A 25891-nucleotide genomic window follows, 5' to 3' on the forward strand; every position below is an offset into this window, starting at 1 on the left:
GGCGTCCGCCATCGCCACTCGTCGCTTTCCTCGTTCGCACACCCGTGACCCGTCCCGATTCCAGTTTCAAATGGCGATGGCGATGATGACTATGCGACGCGCGGTGGCGCTCGGTGCCCCCCACATCCCCGCCGCCGCAACCGCTTCCTCCCGCGTCGCCCCCCTCCGCCACGTACGCTCCCCCCTCTCACCTTATCAACCCATCCTCCTCTTCGCCGCTTCATACCACACCCCTCGCCCTCCCGTCGCCGCGTCACTGTGCGGTGCCTTCGTTCGCTTGTTGGTTGCGGGTTTGATATATTTTGGGTGTGCAGATGAGCGCGGACGCGGGCGCCGCGATGGAGAAGATCCGCGCCGCCGGGCTGCTCAGGACGCAGGGGCTCATCGCTGGGAAGTGGGTGGACGCCTACGACGGAAAGACCATCGAGGTGCGCGTCACTTTCCCGGATTAATCCCGCTTCGCAGGCATGTGCTCTTCCCGTTTCGTCGGAAATCACCTGGAATGCGGTGGGTTGGTTGGCTCCTCTCCTGTGGCGGCTTGACGGTTGACTCTGCGATGATTGTGGATCGGTGCTGAGATAGTTAATTCGAGAGCAATTCCTTGTGGATAGCTTAAACATCATTTATTTCCTGCAGGTGCAAAATCCAGCAACCGGCGAGGTCCTTGCAAACGTGCCCTGTATGGGCAGCAGAGAAACATCTGATGCTATTGCTTCTGCTCACAGTACATTCTATTGTAAGTCAAATGTTTCAGTGTATTCGATTTTTATGCTTTAATACCTGGATTATATTGTGTTCCAGAACAGAACTGTTGCTGTCAAAGTGTTATAAGGTTCTAACAGGACAGTTACTTAAACACTGTAAATTAATATGCGGCTATTTCTGAAGATAATGTCCAGGCTTTGTGTGAATAGTATTAACCTCTCTTTTATTTCAGTTCTTGTTTGTACTGTAACTCAGATAACTCTGGTCTTGTAAGAAAATAAAGTGTTCCTGGTGTCATATGTGGCCCAAATCTCTGAACTTAACAATGTCTATATCTTGTTTATATATCTCGGAAATTCTTAGATGTTCTGTTGCTTTGAAATTCCTTAACTAATGGCAATTTCATACCTAGAACTAGCATATAAGAAAGCTGCAACTGGATATCATTGTAAATTCTTCTTTTGATTCAAACACTTGTTTTATTTTGGAAAAACCACTAAAAACTGGAAGTTGGGGACAGTGATGACTGATGACCTATAATACAACAACAACAACAACAACAGCAACATAGCCTTTCAGTCCCAAGCAAGTTGGGGTAAGCTAGAGTTGAAACCCACCAAGAGCCCTTCAATAGTTGCTTTCCAAGTACTCCTATTCAAACATAGATCTCTAGGTATATCCCAAGCTTTTAAATATCTTTTTATTGTCTCCCCCCATGTCAATTTCGGTCTTCCTCTACCTCTCCTCATATTATTAGCTTGGCTTAGGACTCCACAATGCACTGGTGCCTCTGGAGGTCTCCTTTGGACATGGCCAAACCACCTCAACTGATGTTGGACAAGCTTTTCTTCAATTGGTGCTACCTCTAGGCGATCACATATATCATCGTTTCGAACTCGGTCCATTCTTGTGTGACCGCAAATCCATCGCAACATACGCATTTTTGCAACACTCAGTTGTTGAACATGTCGAATCTTTGTAGGCCAACATTTTGCTCCATACAACATAGCCGGTCTAATCGCCGTTCTATAGAACTTGCCTTTTAGCTTTTGTGGTACCCTCTTGTCACAGAGAATGCCATAAGCTTGTCGCCACTTGATCCACCCTACTTTGATTCTATGGCTAACGTCCGCATCAATATCTCCATCCCTCTGTAGCATCGATCCCAGATACCGAAAGGTATCCTTCTTAGGCACTACTTGACCTTCCAAACTCACATCTCCCTCCTCTTGTACAACACTGATGACCTATAATATATCCCAATTTTTAGATGCAACTTAGGGCAGCTCCAGTGTCACATGTGAACCGAGGGGCAGATTTCCATTTGCTTGTCCAGAGTTCGAGAGCCACAGTGTAAACATCGATTACCTTCGGCCCCACACTGAATAAGAAATACTACTTTTACTCAGCGAACCTTGCTCCTGGCCTACTCTCTCTGCTGCTAGTACGCGCTCAACTGTTTTTTGCAATATTCTATACGCCAGAGTTCGAACCATACTTGGAGTTCGACTTTAGAATCTGACAGCCAGGGTTCGGATGCTGTAGTGTGCATGGTTCGTTTTTCTTGCCCACGGTTCGATTTTACACACACACTGGAGGTGCTCTTAAACTAGTAGGAAAACTAAAAAGTCCATACCACAAGTAAAATCTAGTTACAGTAAGGATAAAGCTGGGAAACTTTCTCTGTTTCTGTTTTTCCTTATCTGGACCACTTTTGGTTATAGTTTTTATGTAGTTTTTTTTTCTTCTTCTCGAAAACGCAGGAGAGCTGCGCTTCATTAAATTAAGAAGAGAATAAAGGGCAAGAGCCCAAACAACACCTTACACACCACACACACACACGCACACACCCCAGTTTTTATGTAGCTTTTAGTACTCATAGCCACATTTTCCCGTGAAGAATAGGTCTGCATGAAGTCAGTTCTTTGCAATTGCCATTTCCCTTTATGGATACTCTTATGCCAAAGCAAGAGTAATTCATATGTAAAATCCAGTTCTTTGCAATTTCCATTTCCCTCTATGGAAACTCTTATACCAAAGCAAGAGTAATTCATATGAATATTTGGGTTTCTTTAATTGTTGCTGCTTCTTATCTCTAATTTTCTTGTATGTTCTAAATCCTTTCCTTCTCGCAGCTTGGAGTAAACTCACTGCAAGTGAGAGGAGCAAGGCACTAAGAAAATGGTAGTTTATATGGAAACGAGTGCTATGTAAAATTTGTTTTTTATGATTGAGTAAATTGCATTGTGGGTAAAAAAAATTGCGCCGTGGGTGCAATCTAGTCACAGAACTTCAAAATGACACAAATTTATCACTGATATCATTTGAGTGTGTAATTGGGTCATTAGCTAAGCCATCTGGGACGTTCTAGTCCATGTGACATTGACAGGGCTAAAAGCATGACAGTAGATGGCCTAGGGTTCATTTACCCAACTGTGGTCTGCACATTTTATGGAAAAGGGCAAAGAAAATGTGCACCAATTGCACCACCTAAACTATCGATCTCAGTGTTGGATTTTTGCTTGTCCAATGGTACTAATCTAGAATAGCTAGACGAGGACAATTAGGCAGGGATGCATGCACATGTCTAGGAAGGGATGCATGGCGTGGCCCATGCCAGTAGGGTGGCACCTCAGCATATGTTGGCTGACGGCAATGAAGCGGCTCAGCAACAGAAGTGTGTGGATGATCAACGGCCACCTCACACGCGCTCTAGTTGAAAAGAGAGGCAGATCAAAAGCAGATGTCATGCATCATGGATACTGCAGTTCTTGACTGCAACCGAGTTAGCTGTGCATGTGTTTCCACACCATGTTGGTGTTCAGTCATGTGTATGTGTTGCCACAGGTTGTGCGGTCGTAATCCAATTGCACCCTCAAAACAAGATTACTGACTAGATCAGTTCTATGACTAGATTGCAACCACCATACAAGTTTTGGTACCTATAATGTGTTTTACTCTCTATGATTTATAGCATTCACTTCTGTATTATTGCTTGAATATTCCTTCTCACTAAGTATATTCATCAAGGTATGATCTAATTATTTCACACAAGGAAGAGCTTGCACTTCTCATGACACTGGAGCAGGGGAAACCTATGAAAGAAGCCCTGGGTGAGGTATTTGATCTATATCATCCACTGATGTTAGTCGGTGCTTGTGATTTTGAGGTTCTTTTGAGGCCTCATTGGTTGCTACTCCTCTGTTCAGGTCAATTATGGTGCAAGTTTCATAGAATATTTTGCAGAGGAAGCAAAGCGTATATATGGTGATATCATTCCCCCAACTTTATCTGATCGCAGATTGTTGGTTCTGAAGCAGGCACTATGCTGATACCTTTCCTTTGTTACTTTGTTGCTGATAACTATCACTCTTCTACCACTCATTTTATTAGCTTGATGTATATTTTGTTTACGATATTTCATCATCAGTTTACCTTGAATCCTAAAAAACTCAGCCGGTGGGGGAAAGACCGCCACCACGGTATTTTACTAAGAAGAGCTCAATCGAAGCTTGGCCAGGAAAGGTCACGACTCACGAAAGCTGGCCCCCCTCATACATGGAGATGCTGCCCCCTATGGTTAGGGCCTTAACCCGTGCTTTGAGGCCCAACCCACTACTAGCCCCTTACACAAGAGTCCGCCCACCACAGGTCGTTTCACCCATGCCGACCAGGGGAACCAGCAAGTGACCTTTTTTTACCTAGCCTGAAATTCATTCCCACGAAGATTCGAACCTAGGACCTGGGATGCTACTAATGTCACTGTAACCACTAGGCTATAGGCCCCTTCACTATACCTTGGCTAGCTGATACATTGGTTTGACAGAGTGATATTGTCATGATCAGCACAAGAAAAAAAAATCTAGTATTAACAAAAAATAATATCGATTGCTTACAGTAGCTCTTTTTATTGTACTCTGCTCTCCTATACCAATTTATTGAATGGCAGTACTCCAGCCAGTTCTTTATCTTTTTTAAATTTTTTCAAAGGATTTGCCACGTAGCCAAATACTCGGTCTGGAGTTGGTGATGCCATATTCTAGAAGATAATATGCCCTTTTATGAAGTATGTGTAGACACATGATCTCTTTGCAACTGGACTTAAAATGTTCTTTTGGCTAACTGCTTGCAAAAGGGCAAAATAGAGTTTCACTTCCATACGATGTATTGGGAACTATGGATATTTTTAAACAATATGTGTCTTTAAGATTTGCACTTAGTTTAGCAGGTCCATACGCGGAAGGAGTTAATTGTGAATGCAATTGCCACTTTCATTTTGTTGAGCAAAGTAATATAGTTTGATTATCGTACACATTCTTTAATGAACTGTGACTCCAATTTACCAGTTCAATTTCTTGACCTGGTGTGCTGAATTCTGAACATGTGTTGTTCTTTTTTATCTTTCTTTTGAGGATGTATTACCATGTGCCATGTGGAGATTTACACACCATCTATCTCAATGTTCCTCTCTCTTTTTTTGTTTGCACTACAGCCTGTTGGGGTAGTTGGAGCTATTACACCATGGAATTTTCCATTAGCAATGATAACCCGAAAGGTCTCTAGCAATGCAGTACACTTGTCCATTGGTTAAGTTAAGAAAGGAAATGATAAGTCAATAACTAAGGCAGTACATTTTTGCATATATGGTTGGGCAGGTTGGACCAGCTTTGGCCTGTGGCTGCACTGTTGTTGTCAAGCCATCAGAGTTCACACCTCTGACAGCATTAGCTGCAGCAGATCTTGCTCTTCAAGCGGGAATACCAGCGGTAATCATCTCGAGTTCTCTATCATTCCCATCTAATTTGAGTATTTATTTCGTCAAAAGTTACTAATTATATGGTACAACCAAAGAAATTGGTGACCTTTCATGTAAAGTATGGAATTACATACTGAATCTAAATGCTCTACCATTGTTTTGAGGAGAAAATCATCACACCAATTCACCAAACTTGATGCAATTAATTATAGCTGCAATCCTACAATTGTAGGGGGACAGGGAATCATATTTTGCAATCCATTGATACTTGATACAAATCTTTTACTTGAAACTGCAAAAAAGTTCTCCTCTATTGATTATCTGAATGATTTTGTTCTGTGGGTGTTTCTTTGTCATCAATTTAACCTGTCTTGAACTTATTATATAATTCAGGGTGCACTAAATGTTGTGATGGGTAATGCTCCTGAGATAGGTGATGCATTACTGCAGAGTACACAGGTTTTATTTCCTCCCATCTTGTCTTGCATCTGCAATTTTCTTTGTCTTTATAATATGTCAAGTAGGAATACTTGTGGTTGACACTATAATATAACTTTTGGTTAGGTCAGAAAGATTACGTTCACTGGATCAACAGCTGTTGGCAAAAAACTGATGGCTGGATCTGCAAATACTGTGAAAAAGGTATAGTGAAAAGTTTTTTTTTTCGAAAACGCAGGAGAGCTGCGCATCATTATATTAAGAAGAAAGAAAGGGGCTAGAGCCCTACAACACACACCACACACAACCCCACACAAATAACATTCGCGCCTGACAAGGACAAAAGGCGACCAAACACTATCACTAAGCTAACTACCAAAGAGAGGGGCTGTCAAGGAGGACAGACCCTTGGCTCCTGCTACACTCCACAACCGGCGCTCTTCTCCAGCAAGGGAGAGAGCTCGTCCAAGGTTGGGGGTAATTCCATAAAAAACGCAACGATTCCGGTGATTCCAAAGAGTCCAAGCACCAAGCACAATAAGAGAGTTGAGACCTTTTTGCGTTAATCCACTTGTTGCTCGAATAGCCTTTTCCCACCATATATCAAAGGAAGAATCAGAAGGCTGTGGTGACAAGGAGTGTAGGCCGACCTGTCTCAAAAGGAGATACCAAAATTGTCTAGCAAAGACACAGGAGACTAGGAGGTGGTTGATAGTCTCATCCTCCTGATCACAGAGAGGGCACTGCACAGGATGAGGCAGCCCACGACACGCAAGGCGATCTGCTGTCCAGCACCGATTGTGGGCCACCAACCAAAGAAAAAAATGACATTTGGGCGGTGCCCAGGTTCTCCAAATCCTCTCGTATGGACCAAACTCAGTAGATCCCTGGAAGAAACCCTCATAGGCAGACTTGGCTGAGTATTTCCCACTAGCAGAGAAACGCCATATGTGGACATCTTCAACATCAGGCTCTAACTCAAAATTGTACAGCAATTCCCAGAGATGGAGGAAGTCGACAATAACACCTACAGTGCGGGCTCCCTTAATATCCAAAACCCAGCTGCGACCAGTAAGAGCTTCCTGTACCGTACGTTGCTTCACCCTTCTCTTCGGGATGGCTTCGAGTAGTCTCGGTGCAAGGTCAGCGATACACTGTCCATGGATCCAACGATCAGTCCAGAACAAAGTGTGATTCCCATTGCCCACTTCCGATATAACGGCTATCGAGAAGAAGGCATAAACTTGGCCCGGGATCTGAATAGGAAGGGCTGCCCATGGGCGATGAGGTTCAGTTTTTTTCAACCAAACCCATCTCATCCTTAGTGCCCAACAAAGATGCTTGAGGTCAGAAATGCCAAGCCCACCTAGTTCAAGTGGACGGGTAACCTTTCCCCAAGCCACAAGACAGTGTCCTCCACGAGCATCTTTGCGGCCCCTCCAAAGAAAACTTCTCCGCAGTTTGTCCACGGCTTTAATTGCCCATGGTGGGAAATCAACTGCCATTGCCAAATAAATAAGCATGGCTGTGAGGACAAACTGCACCTGAATCCTTCGTCCTGCCCGTGTCATGAGGTCTGCTTTCCATCCCGGAAGCCGATCAGCTATTCTATCTATAGTAGGTTGGATTTGTTCCTTAGTTAACTTCTTGAGAGAGAGAGGCAACCCCAAATATTTGCAGGGAAAATCCATGAGCGCACAGGGGAGAAGTTCCTGTACCAAGGCCAGTTCTGTATGCCCACACCTGATTGGTAACACATTGCTTTTCTGCAAATTGGTTTTGAGACCTGAAGCATCACCAAAAAGTTGGAGGATGTTCATTATGACAGCAATATCCGTTGCCTCCGGCCGGAGAAAAAGAACCACATCATCGGCATAGAGAGATATACGATGTTGAAGAGCACAAGATGATAGTGGCTGCAACAAAACATCAGCGTCTGCCTTGGCTACCATATGTCCCAACACATCCATAACAAGAATAAAAAGCATGGGTGATAACGGGTCACCTTGCCTTAGTCCTCTCCGGTGAGAAATACGCTCCCCAGGTATCCCATTCAAAATTACTTGAGTAGAAGAGGAGGAGAGTAACCCGCTGATTATGTCCCTCCAGATTTGGCCAAAGCCTAAGTGCTGCAGAACCTCAAGCAAAAAGGGCCAAGAAACTGAATCAAAGGCCTTTGAGATGTCTAATTTTAGAAGGATTTTGGGCTGCTTTTGTTGATTGAGAAATCTTGCCGTTTGCTGAATTAGCATGAAGTTGTCCTGTATGAAATGCCCTTTCATAAAAGCACTTTGATTGGGAGACACCATCTGCTGCAGCCGACATGCAAGTCGATTCGCCAACATTTTAGTGATCAACTTAGCAAAACTATGTACCAAGCTGATAGGCCGAAAGTCTTGTGGTTGCTCAGCTTCCTCCTTTTTAGGTAGAAGAGTGATGTAAGCTGCATTAAGCACCTCAAAACCAGCAAATCTCCTACTCCATACAGCAGAAACTGCAGCCATAATATCTTTCTTTATAACCGGCCAGCAAGCCTTGTAAAATCTGCCAGTAAAACCATCTGGACCGGGCGCTTTGTCCGGAGGCAGTTGCTTGATTGTTTTCCACACCTCTTCTTCAGTAAAAGGGAGCTCAAGATCAGCCAAATCATGGGAGAGGATCCCAAGCGCATCAAGGTTGATAGTACGCGCTCTGTCCAGGCTTGTCCCATAGTGAAAAGTTCCTTAATGAAAGTTTCTTATGCAATGTTTATAGCTATCTTCCTGTAAAAAACATGATTACCACACATGTCTAACTTCTCTTTTCATGATGAAATCATACTATGACTATCCTTTTGTTAAATAACCTGTAAGAAATCTGAGCAGAGGGTTTGTATAAACAGTGATAATCATCTAATTACCACCAGGTTTTATCCAGACTGCCCTTATTACCCTTCTTTTCTTCTTTGGTTGGTTCAGGTCCTGAATACCCTTGAATGTCTACTTTACTTACTGTTTCATGTACATGTACCAATCTTGAAAAAAGGGATAAATCCACTTTTAATCATAAGTCAGCCAAGAAACATCAGCTTTCTGGAAGCCTTCTGGTGCGTGGTGGTGGTTTTGTGCCAGCTGGTGCTCAAATCATTCTTTCAGTTAGCATACTAGATTCCTAATAGTGTTTTAGGGACTGCTTTCATATTTTTCTTTTAGATCTTATGAAACAGAGTTTTAATTTCTTAATAAGAAACTTAATTGCTGTTTGACAGCTATTGATATTGTTGCATACCAATAATGTGTTGCTCTGATGTATTCTACTTTTTGGACTATTGGTCATAACATATTAGGGCCTGTTTGGACACGGAAGATTGCTCTAGGAAACTATAATTTTTTTCTTTTAAACTTGAACTTAATCCCTTCATCGCAGAAAGGATGCAATTCTCACATTCTGAGGACAAATTAATGGACAACAAAAATGACGCATGTACCCCTACACTTTTCATCATTCCTATGTGTTGGTTGGACCAAGGCAAATATGGCATCCATACTTGATTGCCATAATGTATCTACATAGCATTCTTTTCGGGACAACATTTGAATGCTAGAATTGCATTCTTTTTTGGATGGAGGGAGTATACCTAAATTTTTCACTCAGTGGACAAGTGTTTCGTTTTTTGAACATGGTCTTAGTTTTGAAGGTTTGCATGCTCTGTCATTTCAGTCTGAGACCTTCTAATGATGATGCTCACAAAAAATAATTATTTTCTAGGTCTCCTTGGAACTCGGTGGGAATGCACCTTGCATTGTTTTCGATGATGCAGACATTGATGTTGCTGTTAAAGGCAGTGTAAGACTCACTTTTACATCTATCTTATTTGTTTCTTTACTAGCATATAAACAAATAAAATCATCTCTAGTTCCCTTGGTGACAGCTATGTCAAGAATCTGTAAATAATCTCTTAAATAAATTACCAAGATCTATTATTTTCATTCCTTTGTGGTTTTGGTGTGCAAAATGCCAAAGGGCGCCTAGCTCAAATGGTTAGGTGACCCAGCGGCACTCCTCAGGTCCTGGGTTCAACTCCCTGTGGGAGCGAATTTCAGGCCGAGGTTAAAAAAATCCCCTCGTCCGTCCCCATAACCAAAGCACTGGGGGGCACCGGCCCAATTCTCACTTGGGCGACGGAAAGCCACCGTGTAAGGGTGGGGGCGGGGGTTCGGGGGTTTTCTCGGCCGGGTGAGAAGGTCCTTCTTCTTATTTGTAATGCCGCGGGGGCAGTCTTAACCCCCCGGTCGAGTTTTTTGGTGTGCAAAATAGGAAACATGCCATGTTGTTTACATTTCCCAATTTAGGTCAATGAATGCATTAAGATTATTTGGATTTTGAATTTCTTGTTTTCTGAGCAGCAAGTGAGATAAAAAAAGACGCACCCTTAATCTCGTGTCCTAAGTCCCAATTTAGGTTTTTGCAAAAAATCAGTGAAATACGTATTTATGTCTCAAGGGTCAGTATCTACAGGATGCAGCTTTTTGCCTGGTATATTGCTTACTGTGTATGGTAGACACTGTTTTATTTTTATCAACTGCTACCTGCTCCAGGCAGAATTTTATAAATATTATTGGTCAATTTTTTAAAGGCTTGACATATTTGTGATTAGAGGAAGTACAATTCTTTAGCCCTGTCTACACTTGCATGAAAAAGGATGTGCATTTTTTGGAGAAAATTCCTTGCTTGCCATTGGCATAAACCTATATTCCCCATGCCACCTAGAAAATATGATTCCTATATGTGCCATTGGTATAAATTTGTAATCCTTTCCATGCCAAGGCCATGGTCATTGCCTTAATTAGGGAACATTCCAGATACCGGTATTGCACTTGTCAGCCATCCCCAAATCGTAGAGGTGGTCAACGAAGAGGGAATGAGTGGCTCGGCGAACGGCAAGGAAGGAGGCGGCGGGGGCAATGGATCTCTGATCAGGAAGGGGCGGTATGGGTTGTTCGGCGCGTTGGCTATATGGGTTGCTCGGTGCGTGGGTGGTCTGGGCTGTGCGGTCGCTGGCTGCACTTGTGCTATTGCTTGGTTGCGAGTGTGGCAGCAATTGTGGAGGGTAAGCATGCTGTACACTCATTAGATATCCTCGGTTTCTCATCTAGGCATTGTTTGGATAAACTCAATCCCTCCCAATCCATATGGATTGGACTGGATAATGAACAGATTTTCCACCTCAATCCCTTAAATACATATAGATTGAAGGGGATTGCTATGTTTCCAAACAAGCTCCTAATGTGCACACTTGGGTTCAGTTGTTGTTTATGAAGGCAGATTAGAGAGGTCGCTACGGTTTGGGATGCTAATCCAGATGTTGGATTCTTGGATTACCTGATCTAGGGCATAAAAGGGATCTTGTGCCCAACTAAGAAGATGGGCAAACTGGTTATTTTGACATGTAAGTTAGCTAAGACTATCGAAATACCGTCAACAATGGCGTGAGAGAGATTAAAATTTATGGATAGTGGCATTGACAGGATATAGGTTTTTTTGGTGGCAGATCAAGGATAAGAGTTTTAGTTGGCATATAGAAAAAAATTCCTTTTTTTTTTTTTTCTCGAACACGCAGGAGAACTGCGTATCATTGTATTAATAGAAGAAAAAAGAGTCATACATAGACCCAAACCCCACACACACCCCTTGCCACTACACAGACACTATATCACCAGTTAAGACAGACCAAAAAGACGACCCTACATCAGTCGTTTAGGCTGAACCTCCAACAGTGAGCATGGAAAGTCCCTTGGCTCCTGCCATGCTCCACCAATGCGCCTCCTCCCTAGCCAAAGCTAGAGCCAAGTTAACATTTGGGGTTGCCCCATTAAAGACACAGTCATTTCTATGCCGCCAGATACTCCAGGCTCCCAGAATGACTAGAGAGTTCAATCCCAACCTAAAGTCTCCACCAGCAGCACTGTCAACTTTTCTCCACCAATTATCAAAGGATTGGTCGGAAGGCTGAGGAGCAAGTGCTGCGAAACCAAAGCGAGATAGGAGGGAGAACCAGAAGTCTCTTGAGAAAACGCAGCCCACAAGAAGATGTTGAATGTCCTCCTCCTCTTGATCACATAGAAGGCACTGATCTGGGTGAGGGAGCCCCCTCTTTGTCAATCTGTCCGCTGTCCAGCATCTATTATGAGCGACAAGCCACATGAAAAATTTGCATTTGGGTGGAGCCCAAGATTTCCATACTCTTTCATAAGGTTCAAAGGCGACTGCACCCTGAAAGAGCGTATCGTAGGCGCTCTTTGCTGTATATTTTCCTGAAGCAGATAGCCTCCAGATGTGCTTATCAGGAACTTCCTCATTTAGCTCCACAACATTCAGAATATCTGAGAGGTGAAGATACTGGAACAAGGCAGTAGAACCGATCTCACCCTGTATGTCCTCTATCCATTTTTCCCCCGTTAGAGCTTCCGCCACAGTACGTGTACTTGACCTTCTTTTAGGAACCAATGCATATATTAGAGGTGCGATGTCCTGGACTCTTTTGCCACTTATCCATTTGTCCTTCCAAAAGAGTGTATTAGATCCATTTCCAACTTCAGTTATTACAGCCACGGAGATGAGGCCAGCTACCTCTGTACTGACTTGGATAGGTAGATTTGCCCACGGTTTGTTGGGCTCACTCCGCTTGAGCCACGGCCATCGCGCTTTTAAAGCAATACTCAAAGCCTTTAGATCAGCAATCCCAAGGCCACCAAGTTCGCGTGATCGGCAAACTCTAGGCCAGGCAATGAGACAGTGACCACCCTTTGCCTCTTTTCGACCTCTCCACAAGAAGGCCCTTCTGATCTTGTCAATTGCTTTGAGAGCCCAAGGTGGGAGATCTGTTGCCATGGCCACATAAATCAAGATTCCTGTGAGAACATATTGCACTTGAATAACTCTGCCCGCTCTGGTCAACAAATCAGCCTTCCACCCAGGAAGCTGATCTGCAATTTTGTCGATGATGGGTTGGACCTGCTGCTTAGTCAGCTTCTTGATGGTCAGTGGCAGCCCCAAATATTTGCAAGGGAAATCCAGCATCTCACAGGGCAACAAATTCTGAATAAGGTCCAAATCTTCCTCAGCACAATGGATTGGCAGCACATTACTTTTTTGAACATTGGTCCTAAGGCCAGAAGCATCACCAAATAAATCCAGTAGCTGTAAGGACAAGTTGATATCTGCTGCGTTAGGCTGAAGGAAGATGGCTACATCATCGGCATATAGGGAGATTCTATGCTGGATAGGCCTCCTTGATAAAGGTTGTAGCAGCCCCACTTCAGCAGCCCTTGTGAACATCTGATTTAATACATCCATAACAAGAATAAAGAGCATAGGGGATAGCGGATCTCCCTGTCTTAGACCCCTTCTGTGCAGAATACCTTCTCCTGGGATGCCATTCAAGAGGACTTGGGTTGATGAAGATGATAGGAGGCCACAGATCATGTCACACCAGCGATTGCCGAAGCCCAATTTTCTAAGCACCTCCAAAAGAAAGACCCAAGACACAGAGTCGAAAGCTTTGGTAATGTCAAGCTTCAGGAGGATTCTAGGCTGCTTGTGAGAGTGTAAGAATTTAACTGTCTGCTGGACCATCATGAAATTATCTTGAATGAACCTCTTTTTAATGAAAGCACTTTGGTTAGAGGACACCAACTCATCTAGCCGATCAGCGAGCCTATTAGCCAAGATTTTGGTCACAAGTTTGGCAAAACTGTGAACCAAGCTAATTGGCCTATAGTCCTTGACTTGAACAGCATTGGTCTTTTTTGGAATCAGAGTGATGTATGCAGAATTCAGTTTTTGGAGATTTCTAAAATTTCCAGTCCAAAGAAAATGAAGTGCTGCCATGACGTCATTCTTGATAACTGCCCAACAACTTTTATAAAACCTGCCAGTGAACCCATCCGGTCCAGGAGCCCTATCGGGCGGCATCCCCTTTATGGTGTTCCACACTTCTTCTTCTGAGAGAGGCGAATCCAAAGTTTCAAGATCAAAGCCAGGGCTGCCAAGGGTGTCCAAGTTGATAGTTCTCCCTCTATCATACTCAGTCCCAATGAGACTATCATAAAAATCTAGAACAACAGCTGCCTTATCCTCATGCTTTGTGAAAACCTGATCTCCAACATGCAATTTGGGGATGAAATTCTTCTTTTTTCTATACCTTGCATAATGATGAAAAAGCCTTGTGTTGGCATCCCCATCCTTTAGCCAATTCATCCTGGACCTGAGTCTTGATAGTGTTCTCAGCAGAGAAGAAAGCGCCAGTGAATGCTTCTTGAGATTATTGCGTAGCCATAACTCATTAGGCTGAAGTGGTCTGCTTTCTTGAGCAATATCAAGTTGGTGGACGATCTCTTTTGCCATGAGCAATTGGGACTTGAAGTGACCAAATTTCTTATGACTCCAGCTTTGTAACCTCTTGGCGGTTGCCTTGAGTTTCAGGGCGAGGGTATCAAGTGGGTAGGTACTAGGCTGTACAGTGTCCCAAGCATCCTTCACTACTTCTTGGAAACCATCCAGAGAAGGCCAGAAGGCTTCGAAATGAAATCTTTTCTTGCAGCTAATAATATCCTTCAGCCCAAGAATCAGGGGACAATGATCTGAACCAATTGAAGCATCACACTGCAAGAGACATCCTGGAAACTGATCTTCCCAGTCCAGTGAACAAAACATTCTGTCCAACCGAACAAGAGTAGGGGAAGCGTTAGTGAAGGAGCTGGTCCATGTATATTTACGACCATACAACAACAACAACAACAACAACAAAGCCTTTAAGTCCCAAACAAGTTGGGGTAGGCTAGAGTTGAAACCCATCAGAAGCAATCAAGGTTCAGGCACGTGAATAGCTGTCTTCCAAGCACTTCTATCTAAGGCTAAGTCTTTGGGTATATTCCATCCTTTCAAGTCTCCTTTTATTGCCTCTACCCAAGTCAACTTCGGTCTTCCTCTGCCTCTCTTCACGTTACTGTCCTGGCTTAGGATTCCGCTACGCACCGGTGCATCTGGAGGTCTCCGTTGCACATGTCCAAACCATCTCAACCGGTGTTGGACAAGCTTTTCTTCAATTGGCGCTACCCCTAATCTCTCACGTATATCATCATTCCGAACTCGATCCTTTCTTGTATGACCGCAAATCCAACGCAACATACGCATTTCCGCGACACTTAGCTGTTGAACATGTCGTCTTTTCGTAGGCCAACATTCTGCACCATACAACATAGCAGGTCTAATCGCCGTCCTATAAAACTTGCCTTTTAGCTTCTGTGGTACCCTTTTGTCGCATAGGACACCAGACGCTTGCCGCCACTTCATCCACCCTGCTTTGATTCTATGGCTAACATCTTCATCAATATCCCCGTCCCTCTGTAGCATTGATCCTAAATATCGAAAGGTATCCTTCCTAGGCACTACTTGACCTTCCAAACTAACATCTTCCTCCTCCCGAGTAGTAGTGCCGAAATCACATCTCATATACTCAGTTTTAGTTCTACTGAGTCTAAAACCTTTGGACTCCAAAGTCTCCCGCCATAACTCCAGTTTCTGGTTCACTCCTGTCCGGCTTTCATCAACTAGCACTACATCGTCCGCGAAAAGCATACACCAAGGGATGTCCCCTTGTATGTCCCTTGTGACCTCATCCATTACTAAAGCAAACAAATAAGGGCTCAAAGCTGACCCTTGATGTAGTCCTATCCTAATCGGGAAGTCATCCGTGTCTCCATCACTTGTTCGAACTCTAGTCACAACATTGTTGTACATGTCCTTAATGAGCCCGACGTACTTCGTTGGGACTTTATGTTTGTCCAAAGCCCACCACATAACATTCCTTGGTATTTTATCATACGCCTTCTCCAAGTCAATAAAAACCATGTGTAGGTCCTTCTTCTTCTCCCTATACCGCTCCATAACTTGTCTTACTAAGAAAATGGCTTCCATGGTTGACCTTCCGGGCATGAAACCAAATTGGTTCATAGAGATCCGCGTTATTGCTCTCAAGCGATGCTCGATAACTCTTTCCCATAGCTTCATAGTATGGCTCATCAACTTAATTCCCCGGTAATTCGTACAACTTTGAATATCCCCTTTATTCTTGTAGATCGGTACCAATATACTTCTCCTCCACTCATCAGGCATCTTGTTCGATCGAAAAATATGGTTGAACAGCTTGGTTAGCCATACTATAGCTATGTCCCCGAGACATCTCCACACCTCGATTGGGATACCATCCGGTCCCATCGCCTTACCTCCTTTCATCCTTTTCAACGCCTCTCTGACCTCAGATTCTTGGATTCTCCGCACAAAGCGCCTATTGGTGTCATCAAAAGAGTCATCCAACTGAAATGTTGTGTCCATATTCTCACCATTGAACAATTTGTCAAAATACTCTTGCCATCGATGTCGGATCTCATCCTCCTTCACCAAGAGGTGCTCCCTTTCATCCTTAATGCACTTAACTTGGTTGAAGTCCCGTGTCTTTCTCTCACGAACCCTAGCCATCCTATAAATGTCCTTCTCTCCTTCCTTCGTACTCAGATGTTGGTAAAGATCCTCGTACGCTGTACCCTTTGCCACACTTACAGCTCGTTTTGCAGTCTTCTTTGCCACCTTGTACTTCTCTATGTTGTCCACACTCCTGTCATGGTACAAGCGTCTATAGCATTCTTTCTTCTCTTTAATAGCCCTTTGGACTTCCTCGTTCCACCACCAAGTATCTTTAGCCTCGCGTCCCCTTCCCTTGGTTACTCCACACACCTCTGAGGCTACCTTCCGAATGTTGGTTGCCATCTTGTCCCACATGTTGTTTATGTCGTCTTCTTCCTTCCAAGAGCCCTCTTTGATAACCCTTTCCCTAAATACCTCTGACGTCTCCCCTTTCAGTTTCCACCACTTTGTTCTTTCAATCTTAGCTTGTTTATCCCTACGGGCCCGTACCTGAAAACGAAAATCTGCCACCAAAAGCTTATGTTGAGAAACAACACACTCTCCTGGTATCACCTTGCAATCCAAGCATGCTCGTTTGTCCTTTCTTCTTGCGAGGACAAAGTCAATCTGGCTACAGTGTTGTCCGCTACTGAAGGTCACTAGATGAGATTCTCTCTTTCTAAAGAAAGTGTTGGCTATCATCAGGTCAAAAGCTACCGCGAAGTCCAGAACTTCCTCCCCCTCCTGATTCCTACTACCATACCCAAAACCTCCATGAACTGCCTCGAAACCTGCGCTTGTAGTACCTACATGCCCATTAAGATCTCCTCCTATAAAAAGCTTCTCACTACTAGGTATAGCTCTAACCATGCCATCTAAGTCTTCCCAGAACTGTCTCTTAACACTCTCGTCGAGGCCTACTTGGGGGGCATACGCACTAATTACGTTCAAGACCATATCACCAACGACAAGCTTGACTAAGATAATCCTATCTCCTTGCCTTCTCACTCCCACCACACCATTCTTGAGGCTCTTATCAATCAAAACTCCTACTCCATTTCTATTCGCGACTGTCCCTGTGTACCAAAGCTTGAAACCTGTATTGTCCACCTCCTTCGCCTTCTGACCCTTCCATTTAGTCTCTTGAACGCATAATATATTTACACGCCTCCTAGTCGCGGTATCAACTAATTCTCTTAACTTACCAGTAAGTGACCCTACATTCCAACTACCTAAACGGATCCTAGTTGGTTCGACTAGCTTCCTTACCCTTCGCACCCGTCGACTCAGATGCGAAGACCCTTGCTCATTTTTCACTACACCCGGGCGCCGATGTAGCGCGCCACTAAGGAAGCGACGACCCGATCCTTGGTTACTTGACACCATGCCCAGATCACGACACGGCGCGTCACGGGGGTGACGACCCGGCCCTTGCCCATTTAACACCATACCCGGGTTCCGATATGGCGCGTCGCTAAGAGGGTTACGCCTCAACGATTTTCTTTCGGGTTTCATCTCCATTAAAGTGGCTAAGTTTTTACATTGGCTCGCCACGCCTAACACAACCCTCCTCCTTTACCAGGGCTTGGGACCTGCTATGCTGGGACACCAAAGGCGCCCCACCATAGGCGGAGTTGTATATTTACGACCATGAAGAGGAATTTCAGAGACCCCCAAATCATTTATCCATCTTCTGAACCTTCCCATCATTGCTCTATTGAGGTAGGAATTGTTCTTGTCTTCCTCCTTATAAATAAGATTGAAGTCCCCGACTACCAGCCATGGCCCAGAACACTGAACTCTGACATCCCTCAATTCTTGAAGAAATTGGATCTTGTCATGATCAAGTTGGGGACCATAAACACAGGTCAACCACCACGCACTACCATGAGACGGGCAAAACTGGACCGAGACACTGTAAGCATCCACCCTGGTAGCTCCAATAGTACCCAGCTGGAGTCGCCAAGCCACCAGAATTCCACCACTGGCCCCATCCGAAGGAAGGTAAATAAAATTATTATCAAAATCACTTCCTAACATGGACAGGACCATACGCCTAGAAACCGTACTCATTTTAGTTTCCTGCAGGCAAACGACATCAATCTTGGAGGAATCCACCATGACTCGAACAGCATCCTGTCTTGCTATTGAGTTCAATCCTCGTACATTCCAATTTAGGATATGTGCTGGATCCATAATGATACTGGAGAGCAAAAGCGACCAGGAGGGCCAATCAGACAAGACACTCAACCAAATCAGCAGCAGACACCGCCTCAGGGAGTGCCCAACCGAAAAGAGCAGCTAGGGCCTTAGTGTGTGAAGTTGGCATGGGCTGCTTAAAACATTGCACATATTCATCCAGTGCTTGCTGGCTAATTTGTGCCCTTTCATTGTCTACATTCAAGTCCAGAGCACGCATGACTTGTTTCTTCAGGTGAGAGGGGCATTCCTCCGATGTAGACGCGGGGAAGCCCGCAAGTCGACGACTCCGTCGGGGCTCCTTGCTAGGTGGCTCCAGCTTCTTCTTCCTCCGTTTATCCACATGGGGAATTGGCAAGATAGCCCCAGGAAATTTAGACAGAGCCATGACGAACTCCGTTGCCGGGCTGGGAGGCGCACTAGGGGGAGCTTCGGCAGCTGCTACAGAATGTGCCGCCCTCACTTTTCTTTGGGGGTGGCGACGCGAGTAGACCTGCAAGGTCCGCTGAGAAGCTGCAGCCACCGGCCGGGCCACAGGTGGACGCAGCGAGGGGGTGGAGTTCAAGGCGGTCGGAGCAGCAGTGGCGGGGAGTGGCGAGATCGAGGAGGAAGTAGCAGCAGAGGTGGGGCACGGCAGCTTCGATGGAGAGGGAGCGGAAGGAGAGGACTCGGCCAGCGGCACGAGGACGGCGAGAGTCTCAGCCGGAGAAGTGTTGGCGTCCGACACGGGGAAATCATGGGCCTCGACCAGCCCAACCAGAGAGGGGAGGGGAGAAGGCCCAGATGCCAACAACACAGGCCCCGTGTGGAGATCAGCAGCCATAGGCCCAACAGAATCGGCACCAGCAGCAGGATGCACCGAAGGCCCACAGGAGAGCTCCAGAAGGAGCTCAATCCGTGGCCTAGCGATGCTAGTGATGCAATTACTCTGCCCGACATCCGGATCTTCTTTGCCGTCCACTGCCGTATCTGCGTCGCCGCTCGCCATAACATCGCCAGCAGCACGCGTGCATGCCCCCTCGGACAGCGATCCCCGAAGACCGGCATCAACGCCACATTCCACAGGCACCATCATCTCGGTTCCAGTGTGGAAGCCAGACGCTGCCACATGCAGCAGCGAAAGCCCTGCTGGCACGGCCGCCAGACCAACAATGGCAGCTGCCCGGCCATCAATACCGAACCCGGCCGTTGAGACATTGCTACGGAAGTTTGACGAAGGGTCCTGAGTCTTCGCTTCCAGAACGCGTGGGCCCAGCCGAGTGTGCACCGAACACCGGCCAGCCTGGCCAGAAGCCGAAGGTTCACCGGACGCCGCCAACATAGCCGGAGAAGAAGATGAAGGCGGCGTGAGAATTCGCCGCCAGCGACGAGGCTCCCGATCCTCATCAATAGGGGGAGGCGAAGGAGGGCGATCATCACTTGATCCAGGCTGAACCAGGAGGCGGACAGCGATCTGAATCGGATAGAGCAACGTCCGTACCCCATGAACGCCCTCGATAGGAGGTTCCACGATCTCCAGCTTCAACTCGGAGGGAAAGAGGGCAGGATCAGAGCACCAAGCCTTCACCACGAACACGTCACGACGATTAGCATTGTTAGGATGCACCCTATCAATCCAGCAAAGGTCGTCCAGGAGAACTTCAGCGGAGGCCAAATCCCAAGCATGGGTAGGGATGCCCTTGAGCTCCACTTCCACAGCCACGGACAGACTCGCTGCAGAGGCCTGGAGAAACCTTGTCCAGCGCATGACATGGAGCCGGGCAGTGGTGGTAACGATGGGGCGGCCTCCGTTGTAGACGATGCCGGCGAGCTCCTCACTAGGCAAGATCAAGAGGAAGCTGGACGGACCCCAGGGATGCAGGGTTAGCCGAGCCGCCTCGATCTCAAACCTCTGGGCGACCGTGGCACGGATGAACTCAGACTCGCCAACACAAGACTGGCCCATCAGGATGACGACCAGGGCGCATCGCAGGGCATCTTCGCTGCGGGAAAGCCGGTCCGACCGGCCTAGAATGCGTCTCGGGATAGCCGTAGCCCCAGCGGGGCTAGAAAGCTCGGCGTTAGGCTTCGGGGAGGGATGACTAGGCACCTCGTCGTCACCGGCGTCGTCGTCCGCAGTAGCCGCACCCGCCGTAGAATGCGTCCGACGGGGTCGGCGACGCCGCATGCGCCTGTGCCCGCTTCCGCCGCCCGTGGCCTCCGAAGGCTGCATGGATGGTGACCGCGTCATCTCCGAGACAATAGGTCGCCAGCGCAGACACAGCTGCCTGCGGGCGTTGAGTGGCCAGGAACGCCGGGAAGGGCAGGCACCAGAGAGATGCCCCAGACCCCGGCAAACGAAGCACCGTGGACGGGACTGGCAGTTCGCGGCCTTGTGAGCTGTGGACAGACAGTTGAAGCAGCGCCCGCGAAGATCCTCCGGAACAGGCCGCCGGGGAGGGAGCTCCCGCCGACGGCGCTCGCGGCGGGCACGTCGAGACTCCGAGGTCACCCAACCATCCTTGTCAGGGACGGCCGCCCCAGCAAGACGAACATGGCGGTCGCGCGGCCTGAGGACGAACCGAGCCGGCGCGTGAGGACGAGCCGACGAGACAGCAGTCGCGGACGGAGCAGGCGCGCGGGGTGCAGCGGCCGCGGACGGGCCAGCCAGAGCAGACAAGAGACCACCGCGCAGGAGAGCATCCTTGAAAGAAGGCGTCCCGTCGCCGTCGGAGCACTCAGAAGACGGGGAGGCGTCCCTCCAGCGCTGGTCCTTAGAGCGCCCTGCCGTGGCGAAGGGGGATCCCTCAGGCGCCGGAGAGGGAGGGGGCTGGGTGGTCGGCGCGCCCGGAATAGGCAGCGGCGAGTGGCCGGTGGAGCAGGAGGACGGGAGGGGATGGGCGCCGGGAGGTGGAGGGGGAGCAAGAGCGGGAGCGACGGAAGCCATCGCATCTGAACTAAAATTCCTTTTTTTCTTTCTTAAAGAGCAGATAGAACCCAAACTTCAACTGTTGAATCCAGGAGGAGCAAAGGACCATGTCAGAGTTCAGATCCATCAGAAAACAGCATGTCCGCATAGCTTTTCTGAGACAATAATAAAAGCTAAAACAGCTAACAGCTACAAGCAACACATGCATTCGACTTTTAGATGAAGTAACTACCCATAAGACAAGAAACATAGTCATTTTTTGCTTGAGAAAGTTTAAATGAGGTTCATTTGAGGTATAATACTTGCATTCCCTTGCATTTTAATGTGATCAATATTCACCAAGTCCATATGTGTGCAGCTTGCTGCCAAGTTCCGTAACAGTGGACAGACATGTGTTTGCGCAAACAGGATATTGGTGCAAGAAGGTATATTGATCATATATGTGATTTGAATGTTACTGAGGCCTCGTTTGATCCATCAAAAAGTTTTATGTTGTCTATAGGTATCTATGAAAAGTTTGCAACTGCATTCATCAAGGCTGTTCAGAGTTTGAAGGTTGGTAACGGGCTAGAAGAGAGTACATCTCAGGTATAGAATTCTAACAACTACCATTATCAGTTTATCACCATGATAAATAACCTAGTACCATTTCCAGCTTTGTGTTTCTAGCGTTCATTGCATAAACAGTGTTTTACATTCAATGTTTATGAGCTGTTTAACACCTAATATTAGTATATTACAGTACTTATCAACTACCATTCACATTCTTCAGTTGCCATGCGCTTTTTCTGATGTGCTGTGCTCTCTATTTTGTTTACCTAGTAAAATATTTCTTTAGCATCTTGCATCTATATACCCTTGACTTAGGAGTTCCAGTTCCTTTCATATGCAGGGTCCTCTGATTAACGAAGCTGCTGTTCAAAAGGTGCATACTTTGGCCACTAACTCATCCCAACTACTTAGTCTCCCGCCCTCCCTCCTTCCTCCCTAAAGTGAGCAATTACTCATGCTTTATTTGTTGGCCTATTTTTTCCCCTCTAGGTGGAGAAGTTTATAAACGACGCTACTTCAAAGGTAATCTCAAATCATAACAAAGGGGCGTGCCCAGTGCAGAGAGCTCCCGCCCTGTGCGGGCTCTGGGGAAGGGTGTTAGTGGCAAGCCTTACCCTCGCCTGTACAATGCGAGGAGACCACGACTCGAACCCGGGACCTTCCGGTCACAGGCGGTATGACTCTACCGCTTGCACCAGGCCCGCCCTTCGTAATCTCAAATCATTACAAGGGTGTGCATTTTCCCTTCAAAACTGGGAGGGTTCACAAAAGAAAAAAAGGAACTGGACTGATTCCTGCCCCCAGGCCCTGTTGGTTTATCTGCACTCAGGACAGACAAGTTTCTTGAATTTCTTTTGGCTGAAATCAGATCGAGCCGAATTGGTTAATATGTGGGTTGAAGCTGGAACATCTGGTTCTTGCTTACTTCATTGAGAACTGAAACATGTTTTTTTGGTGTTTTATTGCCTCTCTTTGAAATGCATGTGAAGTACCCTCTCCAATCTTTTTGTAGGGAGCAAATGTCATGCTAGGTGGTAAAAGACACAGCCTGGGGATGTCATTTTATGAGCCAACTGTAGTAGGGAATGTCAGCAATGATATGCTTCTTTTCAGGTAAAGTTTACAGTTGGACCTTCCAACCTTAGCAATTTCGATCAAAACCTTGTTGTAGTGCATAGATTCTACTTTCATGTGCGAGTAAATGGTCTAATATTGAGCAACTGTCTGACACTTCAAAGTTGTTAACATCTTTTTCATTTCAGAGAAGAAGTTTTTGGTCCAGTTGCACCCCTTATACCATTCAAAACTGAGGAAGAAGCAGTCCATATGGCCAACGATACAAACGCAGGTTCAATAACAATATGCACCAATTATTTAATACTCTTGAACAAACTAGATGTTAGCATAATTTGCACGTTATGCTTAGTAACATCGGTTTATTTATTGTCCATAGAAGCTGTAATATGCAATATAGAAATTCTCTCTTCTTGATGTTAAGACCCAGAATAACTTAAATGTTCTTTATTATACAGCAGTATCTTTGGATGTCTTAAAACTGAACTATGCCGAGAACTGTGTGCATACCGCTAACAATGGAAGATGTGGATCATTGTCTACAAAGTAGACATCTCAATTGTTATGTCTGATCTCAAGCATTTCCCCATTGTGTTGGATCTGCAGGCTTAGCTGCATACATATTTACCAAGAGCATACCTCGTTCATGGCGTGTATCTGAATCTCTTGAATACGGCTTAGTTGGGGTAAACGAGGGAATTATTTCAACAGAGGTAAGAAACAGCCAATGATACTCCCCCTTTTCTAAAATACAGGGCGTTTTAGTTTTGTCCTAAGTCAAAACTTCTCTAACTTTGACCAATTTTATAGAAAAATATATTAACATCTACAATACCAAATTAGCGCACTATCAAGACATTCCATGGTGGATTTAATGAAACTAATATTATGTTTCAGATGTCTGTACAATTTTAAAGTAAAGTTAGAGAAGTTTGACATCGGGCAAAAAAAAAAAAAGACATACATTTTTGAATGGTTGGAGTAGTATACAATAGACTACTTTGTGGCTAGTACATCAATATTAATCTGCCTTAAAATGTTCAGGTGGCACCATTCGGTGGAGTAAAGCAGTCTGGTCTAGGGAGAGAAGGATCGAAGTACGGCATCGACGAATACTTGGAGGTTGGTAAACTCACAGGTCTTATTTGTTGTTACTTCTGCAGTGTTGCTGCAACTCTGACATGTCTGTACTCGGGCAACTGCAGCTCAAGTACATCTGCATGGGCAACTTGGGTTGAGTCCTGAAATCGGCCTCTGGCTAGAAACGCTTGGCAGATGATGAACCGAGAAACCAAGTAGGCAGGCGTGCTTAGAAGGGTGTGAGTTGCGTTTAGCTGCAAGATCGGAGATGGTAAAGGGGCCGGCCACTGGTTGTGGGTGAGCAGTTTTAGAATAAAGCGAATAAGTCGCGGAGCCTTGAATAAAAGAAGTCGAAATGAGTTGTAAATGACGTGAACTATAAAGTATGGCTTCGCCTTCGAACTTTTGTATACATAATCATGGCACTTGTCTGTAGTGTCTCCAAAGACGTTCATGTTATACAGAATAAAAGCATGTAAGGCGGATAGACTGTGTCAGATGCTACGTTACAGGCTGTCGGTGGTATGTACACCGACCTCGCCTGGTTCCTGAAGAAAGGTGGATCCTGCATTCCTGCCTGCAGGGGTAATATGGTTGTCTCGTGGCTGCGCCGATCTTTCAACCAGGCTGGTATATAATAGAATGTTACCATAGCTACCAGATTCATCATAGAACCCAAATCAGTGGGGGATTCGATGGGAACAATGTGTGCTGGAGGTAAGTTTGTAGTATTTGCTGCTTAACATTGGTACTGCCATGTTACAATCGCCATCAGTGGTCATCTGGTGACGCCATAAGGTTGTGGGGGTTGGCATAGTATGTCTCTTCTTAGTTCTCACAAATATTTGTCCAGGGCTCGCATGTGTTTTTGTTTATCAGTTCCTTTTTTTTCTCTTGTTTTTGAGTCGCTCTCTTGAGCATTTGGGTGAACATTTAGACGTACTTTTTTTTGCTTTTATTAATCCTGAGGGTATCGATGGAGATACTCCTAGTATATAAGATTCCATGGTCGCTTCACTTCATCTCACTTAGCCTGTGTTTAGTTCCAAAATAACTTCTCAAAAAGTGCTACAGTATCCATCATATCGAATCTTGCGATATGTGCATGGAGCATTAAATGTAGATGAAAAAAAACTAATTACACAGTTTGGTGAAAAATTGCAAGACGAACGTTTTAAGCCTAATTAGTCTATGATTGAACACTAATTATCAAATAAAAACGAAAGTGCTACAGTAGCCAAATTCTAAAATTCTCTCCGACTAAACACGCGCTGAATCTTTGTTTGCTACTAAGCAAACAGTGAAACAGGAGCCAGATCTCACGTCCTGTGTCTTTGGCGCTCCCCGAGGAGAGACCGACCTACGGTAGAGAGTCAGGCAGCCCCAGCCCCTGGGCAGGCATGCAGTGCTCTCTGTCTCTGTCTGGGCCACCACCCATGCAACATGCAAGCCGTAGGCTGTCAGTGTAGCTACTGGCAAACCGTATGCTATACGCTGCAGGAAAGAATAAACGAAGCTTCTCTTTGTATCCCCGCCGGCCCCGGCGGCTCCAGTCCAAAGGCTGCCTGTCCCTCTCCCTCGCCCCGGGGGACCCACCGGCAGCGCAGAATCCAATAAGGCCAGGCAGCAGCAGGGGCAGGCAATCAAGGTTGCTTTGATGCGCCCCAAGATGATTTGCCTCGGTTACCGTGCTCTGCTCTACCCGGCCCGTAGGCCGTAGCCGGTAGCAGTACTAC

The 25891-nt window shown here is 45.9% G+C and overlaps 1 protein-coding gene across 1 annotated transcript; it reads left to right on the forward strand.

Moving 5' to 3' along the window:
* Positions 1 to 24829, forward strand: LOC136475878 (succinate-semialdehyde dehydrogenase, mitochondrial-like). Its single transcript, XM_066473524.1, has 20 exons — positions 1 to 172; positions 315 to 428; positions 637 to 736; positions 2841 to 2889; positions 3736 to 3823; positions 3915 to 4025; positions 5198 to 5260; positions 5361 to 5471; positions 5855 to 5920; positions 6026 to 6103; positions 9647 to 9724; positions 21808 to 21874; positions 21952 to 22037; positions 22342 to 22374; positions 22491 to 22523; positions 23014 to 23114; positions 23264 to 23349; positions 23682 to 23788; positions 24120 to 24197; positions 24281 to 24829. The coding sequence occupies exons 1-20, from the start codon at positions 71 to 73 to the stop codon at positions 24311 to 24313; spliced, it is 1584 nt and encodes a 527-aa protein (XP_066329621.1). The 5' UTR covers positions 1 to 70; the 3' UTR covers positions 24314 to 24829.
* Positions 24830 to 25891: the final 1062 nt, after the last annotated feature.

This window comes from Miscanthus floridulus, chromosome 8, assembly GCF_019320115.1.
Source record: "Miscanthus floridulus cultivar M001 chromosome 8, ASM1932011v1, whole genome shotgun sequence".
In the NCBI taxonomy this organism is placed as follows: Eukaryota; Viridiplantae; Streptophyta; class Magnoliopsida; order Poales; family Poaceae; genus Miscanthus; species Miscanthus floridulus.